An 18,074-nucleotide genomic window follows, 5' to 3' on the forward strand; every position below is an offset into this window, starting at 1 on the left:
GCCACGTAGATCTGTGCAAACGGATAGGTTGTAAGCCGCAGCCCTGTACAACTCTTTCCCCCCTTCTTAATACTGTCACCATTATCCGACACATTAAAGCATCTTCACAAATAAAATGGCTAACAGAGAAATTTTCCTTCATGGACAAAATAACTAAAAATTCAACTTAAAATGGATCTGTTACTATCCTCATCTCATCATTTTCTTGACTGTCTTTTAGTCAAAGTCTGATGTCAGTCAAGGAAGCAATTTTTTTTTTCAATTCAATTCAATTCAATTCAATAGTTTATTCATTTCCATTAAAAAAAAACTTGATTCAAAGCGGTACATGAGCTTTACTGTACATGTACATTATATAAGATCAGTTTTCTGCCATCAAGAGTAATACCAGTTGTTCCCTCAATAATGTTACCAGACACCTGAAGCACAAGCTCCATGCATAGGACTACAAATACATGTAAAGCTCTCGTATTTCCCACCAAGCTTGTATTATTGTGATTCCACAAATTAGGGGGAGGTAGAAATGTCTTTGTACCCAACAAAAGTGCAATCCAAGCAATAATATATATGATATAGAGTAATATTATTCTTAGTATGGAAGGATGTAGGGCGTACAACACATTTTGCTAGTAACAGAAGAGCAGACTTCCGAAAGGAGTCTCCGGGAAGAGTGGGGTTGATAAGCGGTACAATGTATACAGAAGCACCCATTTCCAGACTGGCCATAATGGTACAAATGGTAGTAAATGTAATTTTGAGACATACAATGTATAGCAACAGAAACAACATACACCACCACCAAGAAGGACACGGCAAAACACCTGCGATCATCAAGGATCAATACCTGTTGTGGCAGTAACAGTTGAGGGAGAAGTTGTGGGAGAAGTTGTGGGCTTTGTGGTAGGAGTGGTAGGGACATGCAGCGTGGTGGTGGCTTCCTCAGGTTGGTAAGTTGTGCCAGGTAGATCTGTGCAAACAGATAGGTTGTAAGCTGCGATCCTGTACAGCATTTTCCCCCTTCTTAATGTGGTACATTGATGCCTGATATATTGAAGAATGTTTACACTTGAAATAGCTAACTACAAAAAATAAAACGTAATTCCTATAATTGCAAATCAAATGTAAACTGAAACTTATGCCAACACTGTGATTGTCATCACCAGTCTATCAAATCTGGTTACACAGTCCAGGAAGCGATAGTTCCTGTAGATGCTTTTAATCAAGCAACAGTTATCTACAACCAAAAGATAAACGAGTCACTAACTTCCCAATGTTGCAATACAACAGTGGCACAAAGTTCACAATCTCTTCTTTGGTCTGTTGAAACTCTTGGTGCTGATGCTAAGATTGTGCAATTGTGCTTCTGTGGACAAAGAAATGGGATTTAAAACCGTCAGTTGTGGGCAACATTGCTGCAACAAGGCAACTGCAGCATATCATCTCACCTGTCATGCCCAAAGTGGAAGAGGGAGCTGTTGCCAGCTTTGTATTTGCTCTTGAGAAGGTACTGACGTCCCCCGGCAAGTCTGTTGCCACAGGTTGAGGCCTGGTGGTTGCCGGCGTGGTTGTGGGTGGCGCAGGCGTTGTGGGAGGTGTCGGTGTTGTCGGTGGTACTGTTGTCGGTGCTGAAGTGGAATAAATTGGGACGTGAAAAGTTATGTCAAAAATAAAATCACCAACAATCCATCAAATTAGTTTGAGAATATTTGATGAAATATTGCTTTCTGGGAAATTTGCAGTCTTTCTTCACAAGAGAAATGTGATTCACTCGATTATAAACTACTCAATCGTGAGAACTAGAAATCACAAACTCTCATTCTCGGCAGTCTGTTTCAAGTGTAATGAACATAATGTGGGTTTTTGCAAGATAATCAATAATCATCCCTTGTAATGCATCACTACAACATGCTATTCTTTTACTGTCAACAATTTAGTTCCAAGAACACAAGTGTATAATGTATAAAAAAAACTTGAGGTATGGTAGATCTTATTCTCACTTTCACTTAAGAAGCCCATTTTTTTTTTCAAATGTCATACAGGGCTACATCTTATGTAACGCTTTTGTTCATTTACTGCACAAGAGAACGACTGAAACCATAACAAACATGTGATTAACAGTATGCAAAACATAAATTCCTGTATTTCCTATCGCTTGTTATTGAATAATGCAAATGAAACTGCCAAAAGAAATATTTAAATACCAAGAATCGTTAATCCTCCCACTGATGCAAAATCAGAAGTAGTGTTAACTTCTACTAGGACAGGATAGTCCAAACCCTCTACACACAATACACTCTACGAGTTATGAAACAAATTACTCATGCTATGAAAAAGGAAAGAAAAAGGTTTAGACAGATTCATCCCGCCAAACTATCACACACTTTGAACAGGGCCCAATAGGTTCCCATAGATCACAAGTCAATAAAACCCACATAAATGTTTTTATAGTCTATTGAAGACAAGAAATGTCATTGAAAATTTTACAGAAAGAGTTTTGTCCATTGCTACAGAGCGATAGCTAGACTATAAGAGCTCACTACACTGTCTTACTCACCCAAAATAATTTCCCACAGATGGAAGAAGTTTGGGAAGAGAGAGAAAGATAGTAAGAGACAGCAAAAGAGAGAGAGAGAGAGAGAGAGAGGAGGAAGTAACATGTCAATCAATTTGCTCATCCAGAAACAGGACTGGCACAGCGATATTAGATCTCAGTTCTATGAAAGTGCGCTACTGATTGATTGTGCGAGTCAAGGAAAAAAAATGTATAAAATATCATATTAGTTCTACCATATCCCATTCGTGTCTGGTGCAGTTTCTACCAAAGTTATCATTAAAAAGAAGAAAAATGTCAGTGGAATTTAAAAAAAAAAAACCAAACTTGCCATATATTAGAAATATCTCACGAAATTATCAATTATCTGCATATTAGAAATACCTCACTATCCCCATAATTATGAACTATTAAATATGAATATAAGGTCAGTCTGCTTTTTGATGATTGTTATGATCCAATCAATTTTGTTAGGGAGGATACCCTTATTACAATTGCTCATGACATATCCCATTTTGCTGTTCATACAGGTATACTTTGAATGAGGATTTTATTCCACATGTTGGTTTCAGTACACATATGACATGAGGAAAAGATTGGCAATGTATTATCAACATCCAAAGTACTCTATTAGCTGTATCTTGATGTAGCTAGTGTAATATGTTGGACATAGTCCATTCATTATCTATCTCTTCCTCTCATCTTTTATGTCTATGTTTGTGTGCATAAACTAGTAATATAATAGATAACTATATATATAATTATATATACACATATATAACATATAATATATGATATATAATATATAATATGTAATAAACAGATAGGTATTTACTTATTTCCATATATATTCATGTTAGTTGGTACAATCTCTAACCATGCACACAGTAATCGAAGGACTCTTTCATGCAGTACAGTGCATGCTGCTATTAGTATGCTCTAAAAACTATACACACATCAACCACCAAAAACAAATTAGTAAACTGCATAACAATAATGGCCAAAAAATATATATATCAGCATGAGCATCCATATCAAAACCACTGAGAGAGACAGAAAAATATCACACTATAGAGCATTTATGTGTGACCAAGAAATGCATTCTAGTGCAGCATATCTGTATTGCTCAGATATTAATATCCCGCCACAAAAGTGCATAATTATGTACACCAACTGCTCAAAAATGAATGTGACTAGAACTGCATTGACTACAAAAGCACATTTTAAAAGTGTCCTTATCAAAAACAAACACATATGTGCAACTGTGTGAATTAAATAAAGATTTGTGAAACAGAATTATGATAACTTTTCAATAATTAAAAAGACAGACAGGATGTACTTCAATAGCAATAACTAGGTACCAGTCCTCAATTGCAACCAAGTATGATATTCAGAAAATATATGTTGATTATGCAGTGCAGTTACCTCTCAATAGCAGTTCATTTGAATAACTTCTGATAGGTTTTTTTTTTTTCATTCCAAATACAAATATCTAGCTATACAACCTCACAAAGAAAAGAAGTAAAGTAGAAATGTCTCCAACCAGCAATTCACTAAATGCATGTATCTTTTTCAAAAGTAGGAGTATGGTGTGCAATATATTCTGCTTGTATATCTTGCACTATTATTTCTGCACAATTAAAAACATAACAATTGTGATTGTCCCCATTAAAAAAGATATCAAACAAACTAACAAAGTCTACTTTGGACTAATGCCATGAAGATTCAGATATGAATTTGAAAAGTAATGCATAGTGGTCTTCTATGGTATACAATTTCTCACTGCTTCGTTTTTAATTTAATCTTCTTGGCAGATACAATTCTTTTTTATGTTTTAACTGCTGTATTTTACTAATTCTGTCCACTGACAACTTATTCAGATATTTCAAAGGTTGCATGTTTGAGGCCTGTTACAAAAATACACATAAACAAAGCATCATGACAATATCAACACGATAAGTAGGAAACACTGAAAAAAAAAGTAAAACTTACTATGCACATATAACACACATGTACAATTCCAAACAAAAAGGAGCACAATCTAAATAGACATTGAGGTCTATGACAAAATGCATATCAAGTATTTAAAATAGTCTCATGGAAGCTCAAAAATGTCTTAGCTTTGAATTGGACATTGAGTGTAATGCTTGAAATTCTGTTTACATTATATATAAATCTATATCTGTGGGGTTTTTTTCTTGCTAAATTTGACAGTGGCTCTCATATATATCATTTCTTCTTAGCACAGAATATAAACTAATGCAAAACAAGGAGAAATGTTAAAGATTGAAAAAGAGAGAATTTTTCTGTATCTTTCCAACAATCAAGGCCACACATACAGAGAGAGTAGAGAGATATTTTCAGACGATGGTACAAGGCAAGGGTGGCGTACACACTATAAAGTATTGAATGTAGAAGAATCACTGCCGGACTAAAAGAGGAAGGCATATAGACTATGAACCTCAGACAAAAAAGGGAATAAGACATAGGAGAAGTGAGTCAGCTTGTACGGTTTACAACTGAATTTCAGACTTCTAATCTGTTACAAGCATACTATATGGATGGTCCTATTCACAAATGCTTTCATTACTGCAATGTTTGGTTGTATCAGGATTTTGTGGGGGGGGGGGGGATTTCAGTGCACACACAAGTTATTTAGATTTTTTTTTGGGGGGGGGACTATAAATTTTCAGTTTCTCTAAATTATGTGGATTTAAAACTGTACTTTAGCATAGTATTTACATCATTCTTGGTTTTACCATGAGGTTTCAAATATGTTACATCTTTTAAGTGATTTCATGTGCAACAATCACAGAATAACAGATCTAACAGGCTGGAAATAATGTCAGTGACTTTTAAAGAAACAAAAATATTCTCTACAATACTCAAAGACAATGGTAAGCCCACTGCAGGGGTATAGCTACAAGTTACATTAGCCAGGTTTGCCATTCCTCTCAATATAAATGTTATAGGAAAACTTTACATTATAAGCTTTCTGTATACTAGATTGTATTTGTACAATGGCGAACAACTCTTGAATTTTCAAATTCAGATATGTTCTACAAAATCGCGTGTTGGGCCATACCCTATCACGAGTTATGCAACCAAACCAGGATAGTTCATAATAGTGGACAATGTTAAACCAGAAATCATATACATACTTAAGATTACAGGAAATTCACAATGTGATTTTTTTTCTCTTTTTTTTCTCTCTCTTTTTTTTTTTTTTTGTTTTGGTGGAAGCACAGGGGAAGGACTCCTTCACACAGAAGCTTATAAGTAAATAGGTGAGGTAATTCCTTGTCTAGTCTTCTTAGGCCAGAGAAGACAAAAAAGTGAGATGGAAGATCTCTCCTTCTCAACTTCTTGGGTCCGAGAAGGCAAGAAAGTGCGAAATAAAATATCATTTGTCGCCTTCTCGCCTCCTCAGAACTGAAAATCAAGAAGATAAGAACTTACAACTCCCTTTTTGTCTTCTTGGATCACAGTCACCGAGACGAGGAGATCTCACATATTGCCTTCTTGCTTTCTCAGGCCTGAGAAGTTGAGAAGACAAGATCTTAGGGCCTGGTCCCATTAGCATAACCATTAGGAAGATTTGCATATGAATTGTGAGTAAAATAGGTTTATATTCGCTAAACATCCGCAACCAAAATTTCATAGCGCAGCTCAAAAATGCTGGCAACAGAAAAACGGGCCTCTGCGGATAATTGTGTACGTATGCGGATGTTGGTCGACTCAAACAGGCATGATTTCATGAATATTGCGGATGTTTAATGAACATAAACAAATTTTGTGTGCAATTCATAAGCAAAGCTTCCTTAACGCCAGTGGGACCGCGCCCTTTCTTGCATCCTCACAATTTCGGACCCTAAAAATGTTGAGAAGGTAAGGAACTATGTCATCTTCTCGGTAGCACTTTCACATAAGCTTCTATACTTTCACATGTGACAGACAGACAGAATTTTTTTTTCACATCCGAGAAGGGGGAGCATGATTATACTCACGTGCTGGCTTGCACTCGAATAACACTTCGAGATATTTTACAGTGCCTGGGCATGCGTCCCCGAACTCTTCAACGGTTGTCGGTATCGCACACCAGGGACGTTCATTGCACCTGTTCAGTGAGTTGGATGGGGGGTCAAGGTTAGAACAACCACAAAAAAAAAAATCAAACTAATACATCACATGCATTTTTCTCTTTTTGGCTGTTGTTTTAATCTGATTGAAGGCATAATGTGACAGCATATCAAGCAGTGTAATCAAAAGTAAGTCACCCACAAAAAAAAGGAAATAAAAATATGATAAAGAGACAAAAAAGGGGAAGGCGACAAAATAAACTAATGCAGATCCGGGACGTCCTGTCTGCTGCTGAAACGGGAAGGTTAGGCTGAACAAAGCAATGTCGTGGCTACAATGTCTTGTGCTGCCATGCTCTGATGCATTCATACTCACCTCCATTCAACTACTGCGGCTGGGGCGACGATGCTTTGTACATCGTCTTGCTACTTGGAGGTTAATAACATTACAAGCAGTGCCTAAAAAATAGGTCCAAATGTACTGACAGTTGGAGAAAACTTGGGGAGAGCAACATGAAGGCATGTTGCTAATATGTTCACACTTTCTTCATCTACTGTTTAAATTCTCAACCCCTGGTTCTTCAAAATTGAGTTGACACACCACGACATTAATGCCTAAATGTTAAAAAAGGCATCTCCACACTAAACTTAGGAGTGATCTGGCGATTAATTTGAATTGGATTCTAAGATAATATACACCACAAAACATTTTGCTGTTGTTATGAAGTTGGCACATTCATATTTTTGACAAATGACAAAAAAGTGAATTAAAAAAATAGAAATACTGATTACACTGATACAAACACTTGTAAGAATAAATATCATTGGACCATTTTTGCTGAAATGAATATTGTGTCTAATGACATGGCCCAAGCCCTTCGTACCTATACACTACAGTGCTCATGCAGAGAAGTGTTTATATACATTAAGAAAAACAGTGTGTATAATATGTGTGTGGGTGTGTACCTCTCTTACTACAACTCTACAACATTAAGAGCATATTTCAATCCAAAAGAAATAATTCTTCACAGAAATGGCTTTGTGTTTTAAATATCTCTATAGGATGTGTATTTTCAGTGATATTTGAGGACTGCCTGCCCTATACGAGATGGGGTTCCACAGAAATCAAACACGTTGTAATGTAATGTAACTGTGTGTTGAAGTATTACAGCAAACCATGGAAGGGTTTATATTTTTGAATTAAAGTTGTCAGTTATCTTCACAGTTTTATGTAGGCCCTACTACCACAGGACGTTGGGGAAAACATCTGTAAAGGTTTAGACAGACCAACGGATCTGACTTAAAACTGTCACATGTTGAATTTCGTAATGATAAAAGAAAAGAAATTACTTTAACATTGTCACTGATTTATCGCTTGTGGCTGAAGGTAGGGAAAAAAGTCATTAGTGGTTAGTACAGTGCATGCATAGACAAGTTTGCAGAGAATTGACGTGCCTACAAGTATAGATTAGTAGGCTACTGGTTACAAGAAAGTTACAGGGGGTCAGTTCTGACTCTGATTTGAATTAGTAATTTAACAAGAATCAGGAGATCGCATTCAAAGTGCAGGTCATAAAGCAGTCACAATACAAAGTGCGTTGCAATCAACCCGCCATGCAAATCTACAGTCGGACGATTCTGTCGCTCCGTTATTCCAGAGGCGCTCTTCATGCATGCAGAGGGCGCCAGCTAGCTGACCACCCGAAACAGAGAGCGAGCAGCATGCTGTAAAGACCCAGCGCAAGGCCGTGCTCCATGCGTTAGAGGTCGCATCAGTTCATTGGAAGGAAAGTTGGGTTACCATTCAGTTTCTCTCTTTCCATCTATATCTTCTCTTCTTTTCTTTTTTTTACTCACTCGGTGGCCGACACCGGAGTTTCACCTCAAGGAATTTTGCAGGTTCTTCCGGGCAAGGGTTGCCGAATAATTGCATGGTGGCGTGGATGGTGCAGTGGCCACGATTATTGCAACTGGAGAAAGTAGGATGGACAGAAGGTGCAATTGGGGGTGGAGGACAGGGGGAAAGGAAGATCATACCAAGATTTCTGTTATTCCAGAAGGGGAAGAGTCTGAAGAAAGAGTCTGGGTTTACTGGGGGGCGTAATCACATATAGTTTTCTCTTAGACAGTGAAGATTTTTTTTTTTTTCAAGATCAATTATGCTGTGGAAAGGGTTGGAAAAGAAAGCATATTACAGTACAATACAATACAATACATGAACATACACAACCATTCAAAATCTGCTTCTGCTGCATAGTGTATGATATCACACACTTTTCACATGCACTCACAGATTTTGTAAGCTGATGTCATATACCAATACAAAACATTCATAGCTCTATAAACTGTCACCTATGCTCCCAGAATACTGAACAGTTAAAACAGATATAGATAGGGCCCATATGTATTGCCATCTTTACAAATAATGTTGTATATTCTACCACACAACAGTATACAGATCTAATAAAAGTTATTTATCATATGTTCAAAGTTACTATTCAAACCAAACTGCAGAGAATAAAATACACATGTCCTAAGTCACTAAATTGTTGCACAACACCATTCAGAGGAATGTAAATTTCGACCATATTGAAGATTAATTAGCAACATGTCCTATACAAATATATTTTCATATTACAACTTCTACTTCTTCAAATCTTCTATTTACATTTGTACCTACAATGTATTTCTTATCTCGTCTGTGAACCACTGTTGTAATGGTCAATCATTTCTCTTTTTCCCAGGACATTCTTTGTGGATAATCTTCAGGGCAAGGAAAAAGTTGATTAATAGTCTTTTAAAAGGGAAGAGAGTGGATACCGTTAATTGCGAGCATGTTTGTAAGGGGGAAAAATGAGGGAGGGGGTAATTTCCAATGCTTGATGGACGCGAATAGAGATCAGGGCTTGTTATACATGAGAGACAGGCAAAGCAAACCAAAAGAAGGGGGAAAAAAGAGAATGCCTTCAAACCACAGTCATGAGCACTTCCAGTGACAATTAAATGTTTCAAAAAGGGCCAGAAAACTATTGCCCCTGACAGATAAGTCTTGAAAATAAGAATGTTCCAAATGGCAAAATGTGCATTTCATGTATAGATAGATGATTTGTCAAGTATACACTATGTAAAAGCAATTTGTAATCCTTGACAAATACCCAGAAGTCATCTTACAAGAACATTTCTCTATTGTCTGCCTAACAACTCCATGTCTATTATCGTGGTTAAAGGTTTGAATAGATTGCAAGATAGTATCATGGATATTTCTTGCACTTGCCCAGGTGAGCATTCAGGCAATTGAAGAAGGAACCCATACTCTGAATAGGCAAGCACCCATTCATTTTACCTGCCAAATAGTGAGATTTAGTAACCCAAAGCAAGTAAGGAAGTGGGTTTGTACCACCTTGGAATGAAATAACATTGAGTTATTTCACTGACTATTAAAAGTACAGTAAAGTCATAAATATCATTTTCTGGACTTAACACAATCTTACTGAATGCATTGACAAATTGCTGCCTGTCGTATTTCCCTTTTCCTAAACAATTCTCATTACTGAGACATACATTTTTGTACTTAAAAAGAAGAAAGAGATGATTTGTACAAGTATATGGTAATACATTTTTCAATTCAATCTCAAAACATGCATTGCTCGGAGATGTTGCACATCTTTGGGTCTGCCCAAGAGAACTCATCTATTTCAAATCAGCACTGCGCTGATATTAACCTACAGAAACACACAACTGCTCTAGGCTACTTCATGTACATCAAAATGAAATCCTGCAGCAATCGATGCAGAACAGATCAGCGGCAAGCTATAAATAATTTCAACTTACATGAAAATGTGTCGAGAACAGAGTCAGTTCTTTCAGGAGAAATGTTTTAGATGTGACATGATGTGGATATACCCTGAAGTTATTGTTTTTACATTAACTGGTAATGTAAATAGAATACAGCGGAAACTGCATTAAATTATTTGTCAATATCTTTCTTTATTCTATCTAGATTTTTTGCCAATTTCATATATTTTATTAAATAAATAGACAAATATGCATTGACAAATTAGACAGTGAGCAAAGCAACCCACAGAAGCTAAAAGATAATCTTAATTGAAAATAGCCTCACTTACTTTTTTAAAGAGAATCCAGATTTTCTGCCTTACAAGGGAATTCACTCATAAAATCATAAACTCATTGCTATAGAGGAAATATCAAGTTAAATACTCATCCATCAAGTGACCTAATTCATTACACAAGTACACCAATCATCTCTCTCTCTTTCCTTGTAGCAAGAGACATGTGTGTTAATCAAAACAAACGAGCAATTAATTTGCAGAGGACGGAAGCCATGGCAGCCAACAAGCTTACAGTTACATAACATTCTGAAGGGCATTCTGCGACACAGTTTTTTGGCACAGACAGCTAGACATCACAGAACAGGACAACTTACAAAATTATCTCCAGAAATCTTTCAAAAATTATCTTTCTTTGCGCAAAGTTACCATGAAACATACAATTTTGCATTGTAGGAATCACTTAGAAATTGAATGTAAATTTGAGTTCTGAAATGGCTCAGTGTATAATATCTTGCCCAACATTTTTCTTGTTTGACACATCAAATTCATGGTGAGGTGATTTTTGTTGCCTTTCTTTCAACATCAGTGAATAAAGTTAAGTTGTAAGCTGCATTACACCTTTATGACTCAGGTGATCTCTCGACTCATCCTAACTATGGGGAACATACAGGCCAAGCAAATGAAAATTGATCTGATAACATACAGGTAATTCCCAGAACTTTGAACCACTAGTATGTCAATATTCATCTTTGTACTTACAAAAGAATTTATACAGTCATGTCAATGTAAACTATCAGTAAACAGTCGAGTCCATACACCTGTTGTCAAATGTGGAAGTGGATGTCAAAGGTCAAATGAGCTAGGACAATGAGTACATGTAAATAAGTTACTGCCAAGGAATTATTCCTCTATGGAAATATTATATTTTGAAGGTAGAAGATGCCAGGTAGCAATGCCTTTAGAAATTTACCTGTTACTTATTATGTTCTGACAATAAAGTGGTGCATGTTATAAATGAAAGATTTCTTTAATACATGTAGTATACATTGTATGTCCCATGTAGTCATTCATTCTTGCTTGCTCTACATTACTTCCCTTTTTCCCATCTGCCAAAAAGTATTTCAGTAGGTATAAAGTTACTTTCTCGTTGTTATTGATGTATGGATGTACGCTCTTTTCACAAACCAGAATTGTAACTGGCCAGTCAACAGAATGATATCTACAATTGTATATCATTGGTTGCGATAAACTTTGTCACAATATTTGTAACATGGTTTCTTTCAATTTACCAGAATAAGTCACAGTAAACATTACTGAGGACTGTTCTATAAACTATACGAATCTAGCATAAAACAAAAATCTGATGATAAATTAGTGAACACTAGTACTGTACAGTTTCATCTAATAGGCAAAGTGCTTCCTGTTGCTAGGATAAGTACAACAAATGCATCTAAAAAGAATGTTTAATATAAGAAGCAGTAACACCCACAAGCTCATGAGCACAAAAGACAATTGACATACATGGAGTCGTTAATTCAGAGTAAAGAGAGTAAAATCTTACTGACATTTTTACCTGTTCATGTTCTTCATGCCTCGTAGTGACTGAGGCAGAAGTGAAATACCACGCTGAATGGCTTTAATTAAGTGACCAGAAACAATTTTGATATCTTTAGCCAAAATTTCAGCTTCTGTATTTAGGTCTGTTTGCAGCATTATGAAACTGCATGGATTGGGTCTGAATGAATAATCATACAATCATTGGCTGTGAGAGACAAAAATGATTTTGACCCAAGTATAGATTTTGGTTTGAAGAGGAAGATACCAAAAGGTGTGAATATTTCTTCATTTTCACAATTTATGAATTGGCCACTGAAAATAATGTTCGGCTTTCATACTAAAACCTCATTTTGCTGCAACTGGAAAGTTTTGAAATGTTTGTTTGGAATATGAAGATGAAAGAGTTTTGGGGGCATAAGTATGTTCATTTGTATTCTGGCAGTCTAAAGATCGTATTACAAGTACAGAAGGGGATTATTATCAATGTCTACTAGATGATTACAGTCATATATCCCTGCAATACGTATGATTTTTTTTTCTTAATTTCTAAAACTTTAACTATTCAGGAGCTTCAATGCACTGTTGATACCCATATGGCAGTCTACAAATAATAGACCACCATGATTCTCTATTCCCTGTAATAATATTGTCCTGGTGCATGAAGCATATTTGCCTTTTATTCGTCACACATTACATCATGTTTTAGTGCTATCAGTGTTTCAGAGAGAACAAATACGGAGACCTCCCTCTCTATATATATTGGCAAAATAATAGCCTTTCATCTACAGCAACCTTCAAATTCGGCTAGTGTAAAGTCTATCTTAAATTCCCGTCTCTGTATGTGTTCTCGTCAAATATTTGATTTTGGAGAGGAGACCTACTCACCCTATGAATCACTCCCTTTCGAACCACTCTAGCACATAATGTAAAATTTACATTGCAAGAATAGATTGCTGTACTTTATCCTGTGACTACTCTTGCAGTTCCGTTCTATCACAAATACACCGTATGCATCAAGGTTTTGTAGATGTGAGCATGGTTTCAAATGGCTATAAAGGGGGAGCCTTTTTCTTATTTTTCTTCAGATATCCACAAAATTTATTTGTTCCTGAATCACGGGTTAATAAAACGTTCACTTCAGTCCCTGCTTATTTAGGGTGTTAAGCATAGTGAACCACTATCGGGTGAAGAAGTAAAGGCATCGCCAAGCAGGATCGTAATGGCTATATATTGATGTGGTTCTCTTTCAGTATATATAGTCATAAAGCAAAGTGTGAAGATAGTGCAGTTCTTCCATCCTTGTGTTATTGTTAAGTGTGCGGTGCACATCACTTTTTTGCTATTTTGTGTGTTAATAATGTGTACCCTCTCTTCTTATAAGGAAGCAACAGTAAATCTTAATTCATACAAAAAAAATATTGATCTTATACATAAACATATATACTCATATATTTGACATAAAAATTTGGATCTACTTGTATACACACAGATTTTTGCATGGGAGCTCTCAATGTGAGTAGACATCACTGCGATAAACCAATAGTAGGCTGTACTCGGTGAAAACCATTTGTTTATAGTGGATCACACACTCTTCTGTAGTGTCTGAATGATTAATATCACTGTGGCCATACTCCCCTCATGAAATCATACCATATTTTACCCGACCGTATGGACCACTTCATTATCTTCACAAACAGAAAAGCCTTGTACTGAGAGAACAGTACATATGAACTAAGAATAGATGCACTAGATTCATCCAAAGCTATGAGGCTATTCAATACTTGAAACATTCTACATGTATCTCTTTTGGAAATATGATGATATCACTTTGATTCAAAAACATTTATTCCCTTGTGTACATGAAAAGGGATAAATATTCGAAGCCAGCGGTGACACAGTGCATGGAATGAAAAATGAATATAAAAATTGTTTTGGCTCTTGTGATATCGTGGATCTTAGAAATCCACACGAATGGCTAATAGTTCAAATTCTGATTTAGAGAACACATCTCCATGAAGCTAGATTCTGAATTTTTTTTCTTCATCATCAATTCTAACTTGAAAGCTACTATATGTCACTATATGGGACATCAAAACAGTTGATTTGTCTGCCTCATGATCATTGATGATGCAGTAATGAGGAATATCATTCCTGTGAGGTGTGTAGCTGTTTTAACACATTTTTAAAACAGATTTGTACACATGAATATATTCCAACCAAATTGGCTGTCTATTCACAAAGATTTCAGGTATTCCAACAGGAGGGGGAGGGGGAGGGAGGAAGTTCACAAACTGGTTGCTCTAATGGATTCCAATTCCTTTACTTCCACATTCTAATGTCTAGTCTCTTGCCTATCAGAGCAAATATTTGAAACGTTTCATTTACAACGTTTAATACAGTGTAGGTGATCTGTTGCATGGAATCATTTAATCACCAAGAGAATTTGCAAAATCTTTACATACTTATTCTATCATCATTATGCCATTGTACAGAGCAATCTGCATGAAAAGAGATGTATGACTTGTACGTATCCACATACATACATACAAAACTATGCAAACACACACCCACATATTATACATCATACATAGATACAATAAGCAGGTTCTGCTGCCTTCATATTCAACACAAAGAGAGTGCATCATACAAGATACCGAGGGAATGATGGTGATACTAAGTACAACCACAGTCAAACCTGTCTATAGCAGCCACCCGAGGAAGACAAAAAAGTGGTCATTACAGACAGGTAGCCACTATTGACACTAATGACAGGGGTTTTGACACAGCTTTTCTCAAGGTGAGGAAGGGATTTTTTTTTTCTCTAGTGGCCATATATGGCAGGTGACCACTATTGAAAGACAGGTTTGACTATATTCTGATATTTGACACTTTGTATTTGAAATATATTTCAGAAACATCCAAGATACAAATACAATGTAGAAACAAGGAAAAGTAGAAATTACGCAGTGCGTAACATATGTCCCCGCCGGAAGTAGCATTTTGTAACAAAATGTGCAATATAGGTAAAAAATCAAGGTCAAAGGTCAAAGAAGTCAAAGGTCAAAATTCTGTGTAGAAGTTTTGAAGCCCTCACCTAGTGCCATCACATAAAGCAAATGGAATCGAAATTGGGTTAGAAATGGCGAAGGAGTAGCATTTTGTAGCCAATGTACAATATAGGTCAAAAATCAAGGTCAAAGGTCAAAGAAGACAAAGGTCAAAATTCTGTGTAGAAGTTTTGAAGCCCTCACCTAGTGCTATCACATAAAGCAAACGGAATCGAAATCGGGTTAGAAATGGCGAAGGAGTAGCATTCTGTAGCAAAATGCACAATATAGGTCAAAAATCAAGGTCAAAGGTCAAAGAAGTCAAAGGTCAAAATTCTGTGTAGAAGTTTTGAAGCCCTCAACTAGTGCCATCATATAAAGCAAACGGAATCGAAATCGGGTTAAAAATGGCGAAGGAGTAGCATTTCGTAGCAAAATGTACAATATAGGTCAAAAATCAAGGTCAAAGGTCAAAGAAGTCAAAGGTCAAAATTCTGTGTAGAAGTTTTGAAGCCCTCACCTAGTGCCATCACATAAAGCAAACGGAATCGAAATCGGGTTAGAAATGGCGAAGGAGTAGCATTTTGTAGCAAAATGTACAATATAGGTCAAAAAATCAAGGTCAAAGGTCAAAGAAGTCAAAGGTCAAAATTCTGTGTAGAAGTTTTGAAGCCCTCACCTAGCGCCATCACATAAAGCAAACGGAATCGAAATCGGGTTAGAAATGGCGAAGGAGTAGCATTTTGTAGCAAAATGTACAATATAGGTCAAAGGTCAAGGTCAAAGGTCACGACTGAAATTCTGTGTAGAAGTTTCAAAGCTCCCATGTAGTGCTATCATATAAAGCAAACAGAATCAAAATTGGCTCATAAATGACAGAGAAGTAGCAAATTGAAGATTTTGATCACACACGGACGCACACACGGACACACGGACACACGGACACACGGACGGACGGACGGACAGACGGACGGACACACGGACACACACACGTACGGAGCCCGTTTCATAGTCCCCTGCTCGAACTCGTTCGGCGGGGACAACAAATGATATATTTCAAATTAAAAGAGATTAGTCTTCATAGATACAGATGTATCCAGAGGGAAATAAAAAAAAAAAAATTCTGACAGGTAGGGGAAGATAAACCCACTCTTTGGATACAGTAACTTTAACACTCCTATCACCTCTTGATTTCTCTGTTTTTTACCAGAAAACACAGCTGGGAGGTTCTGGCATGAAGAACCAAGATTTCTATTCATAGTCAAACAGTTTTACTGGATAACAAAGTAACTCAGGGTCTGATTGTTGAGTGATTACTAGCCATTAAAGTGCAACCAGAACCTCAATACATCTTACACTGTATGTGCAAAAGCAGTTCATCAATCAACACGATATCAAAGTGTGAGTATACAAAAATGTACATCACGATACTTACGCAGTGGCGACGATATCCATCGTATTCTCCGACCTGCAGTCTGTGGTGAGGACAGGACCATTTACGCAGGTTACATTGTCCACACGGCCGAAGTTGGCGTCTGCTATAGCGATGACCAGACCCGGCGGACAACGCAAGTCCATAGTGCTGTCTTCGCAAACACTGGTGTAGTACAGATGAGCTTGTCGTCGCACTCTGAGTCTAGGACTCCCTTCTGTGTATTAAACCCGAACATGAGAGGGGGATGCAAAAGAAAAACTGAAAATGTGAATCAATGAATGCTTTTGACTAACATCTTGAATGCATGTAATATGAGTGACAATTCATGTGAGATCTTTCCTTTTAACCATTTAACTACTGGTATAAATGAATCATATCTTGGCTTGCTCGAGGTTGAATGAATATGCCAAGAAATCAACACACTGAATATTTATAACTCTCCAGTGTTGAGTAAAGTGAACATACTGAGTAGTTAAGATCAATATTTTTATGAAGCCAAACACTGATGCAATGTTTGACCCAAACTTACAAAGAAACAATGTAGGCAACAAGCTGGCATTTACAGATTTCTGCAAATAAACACAGATGTGGGCTTGGAAGCGTATCACTCTAAATGGATGGTCATTAGAAATTCAATTACCTTGGCTGCAATAAGCAATATCTCCTCTTTACACAAAGGAAGATTTGATAGTTTATTATCTCAGACAGATTAGATACCAAGAACTAAAAGCCTGTGTTCAAAGATCAATACCATTTACATTTATTATGGTTTCTTGAAAATATGAAAAATATAACAATATTGAATAAGGTTCCATACTTCAGTCTGTAAACATGAATATCTTGCAGCACTTTTTTTTCAGTACATGTTTTGTGATACATCAAAACATGCAAAAATATAATATTACTTGCAGTTGCCACAAATACATGTAGTTCACATAATCTTTGGCTACAGCTGGTAACATGTCTGAAGTACAATGTAAGCGAAATTAAACCACATCTAATAGTTGTTGGGGTGTGGATATAAAAATAGCATGTGAAATTTTCTCTTGCACAGTGATCACAGGCGAGTCCTGTTCAGAACAACAAGGCTATTTATACACCTTTACCATCGCTGGAGTTAAACCCTTCTGGCACTGGCCACATGCCATCATCTTTGACTTTGAGGAGCGCGCACTATGATGTCACCCTAAATTAACAGAGCTTATCAAAATTTAACGCTGCTACCAGCGGTAATCTTCAACTCTTGGCTTTGCACACGCTACGTGTACTTGTGAATCATTGAGTCTTGAAGTTGTGGCCGAGCTGATTGGTGAATCTGTTCATTGTGTGGTTTTG

The 18,074-nt window shown here is 36.6% G+C and overlaps 1 protein-coding gene across 1 annotated transcript in view; it reads right to left on the reverse strand.

The window, feature by feature from the left end:
- Positions 1–16,936, reverse strand: part of LOC139722400 (adhesion G protein-coupled receptor L2-like) — a 91,424-nt gene extending 74,488 nt beyond the window's left edge. The window contains exons 1-4 of the mRNA XM_071633706.1: positions 16,740–16,936; positions 6,559–6,668; positions 1,446–1,625; positions 845–967 (exon numbers count right to left, since the gene is read on the reverse strand). Coding sequence (XP_071489807.1) covers positions 845–967; positions 1,446–1,625; positions 6,559–6,668; positions 16,740–16,882 — 556 coding nt within the window. The 5' untranslated portion in view covers positions 16,883–16,936. The remainder of the gene's footprint in view (positions 1–844; positions 968–1,445; positions 1,626–6,558; positions 6,669–16,739) is intronic.
- Between the last annotated feature and the right edge of the window lie 1,138 nt (positions 16,937–18,074).

Source organism: Diadema antillarum, unplaced genomic scaffold, assembly GCF_040938485.1.
Source record: "Diadema antillarum isolate AM-2024a unplaced genomic scaffold, OU_Dant_1.0 scf00000164, whole genome shotgun sequence".
Classification (NCBI taxonomy): domain Eukaryota; kingdom Metazoa; phylum Echinodermata; class Echinoidea; order Diadematoida; family Diadematidae; genus Diadema; species Diadema antillarum.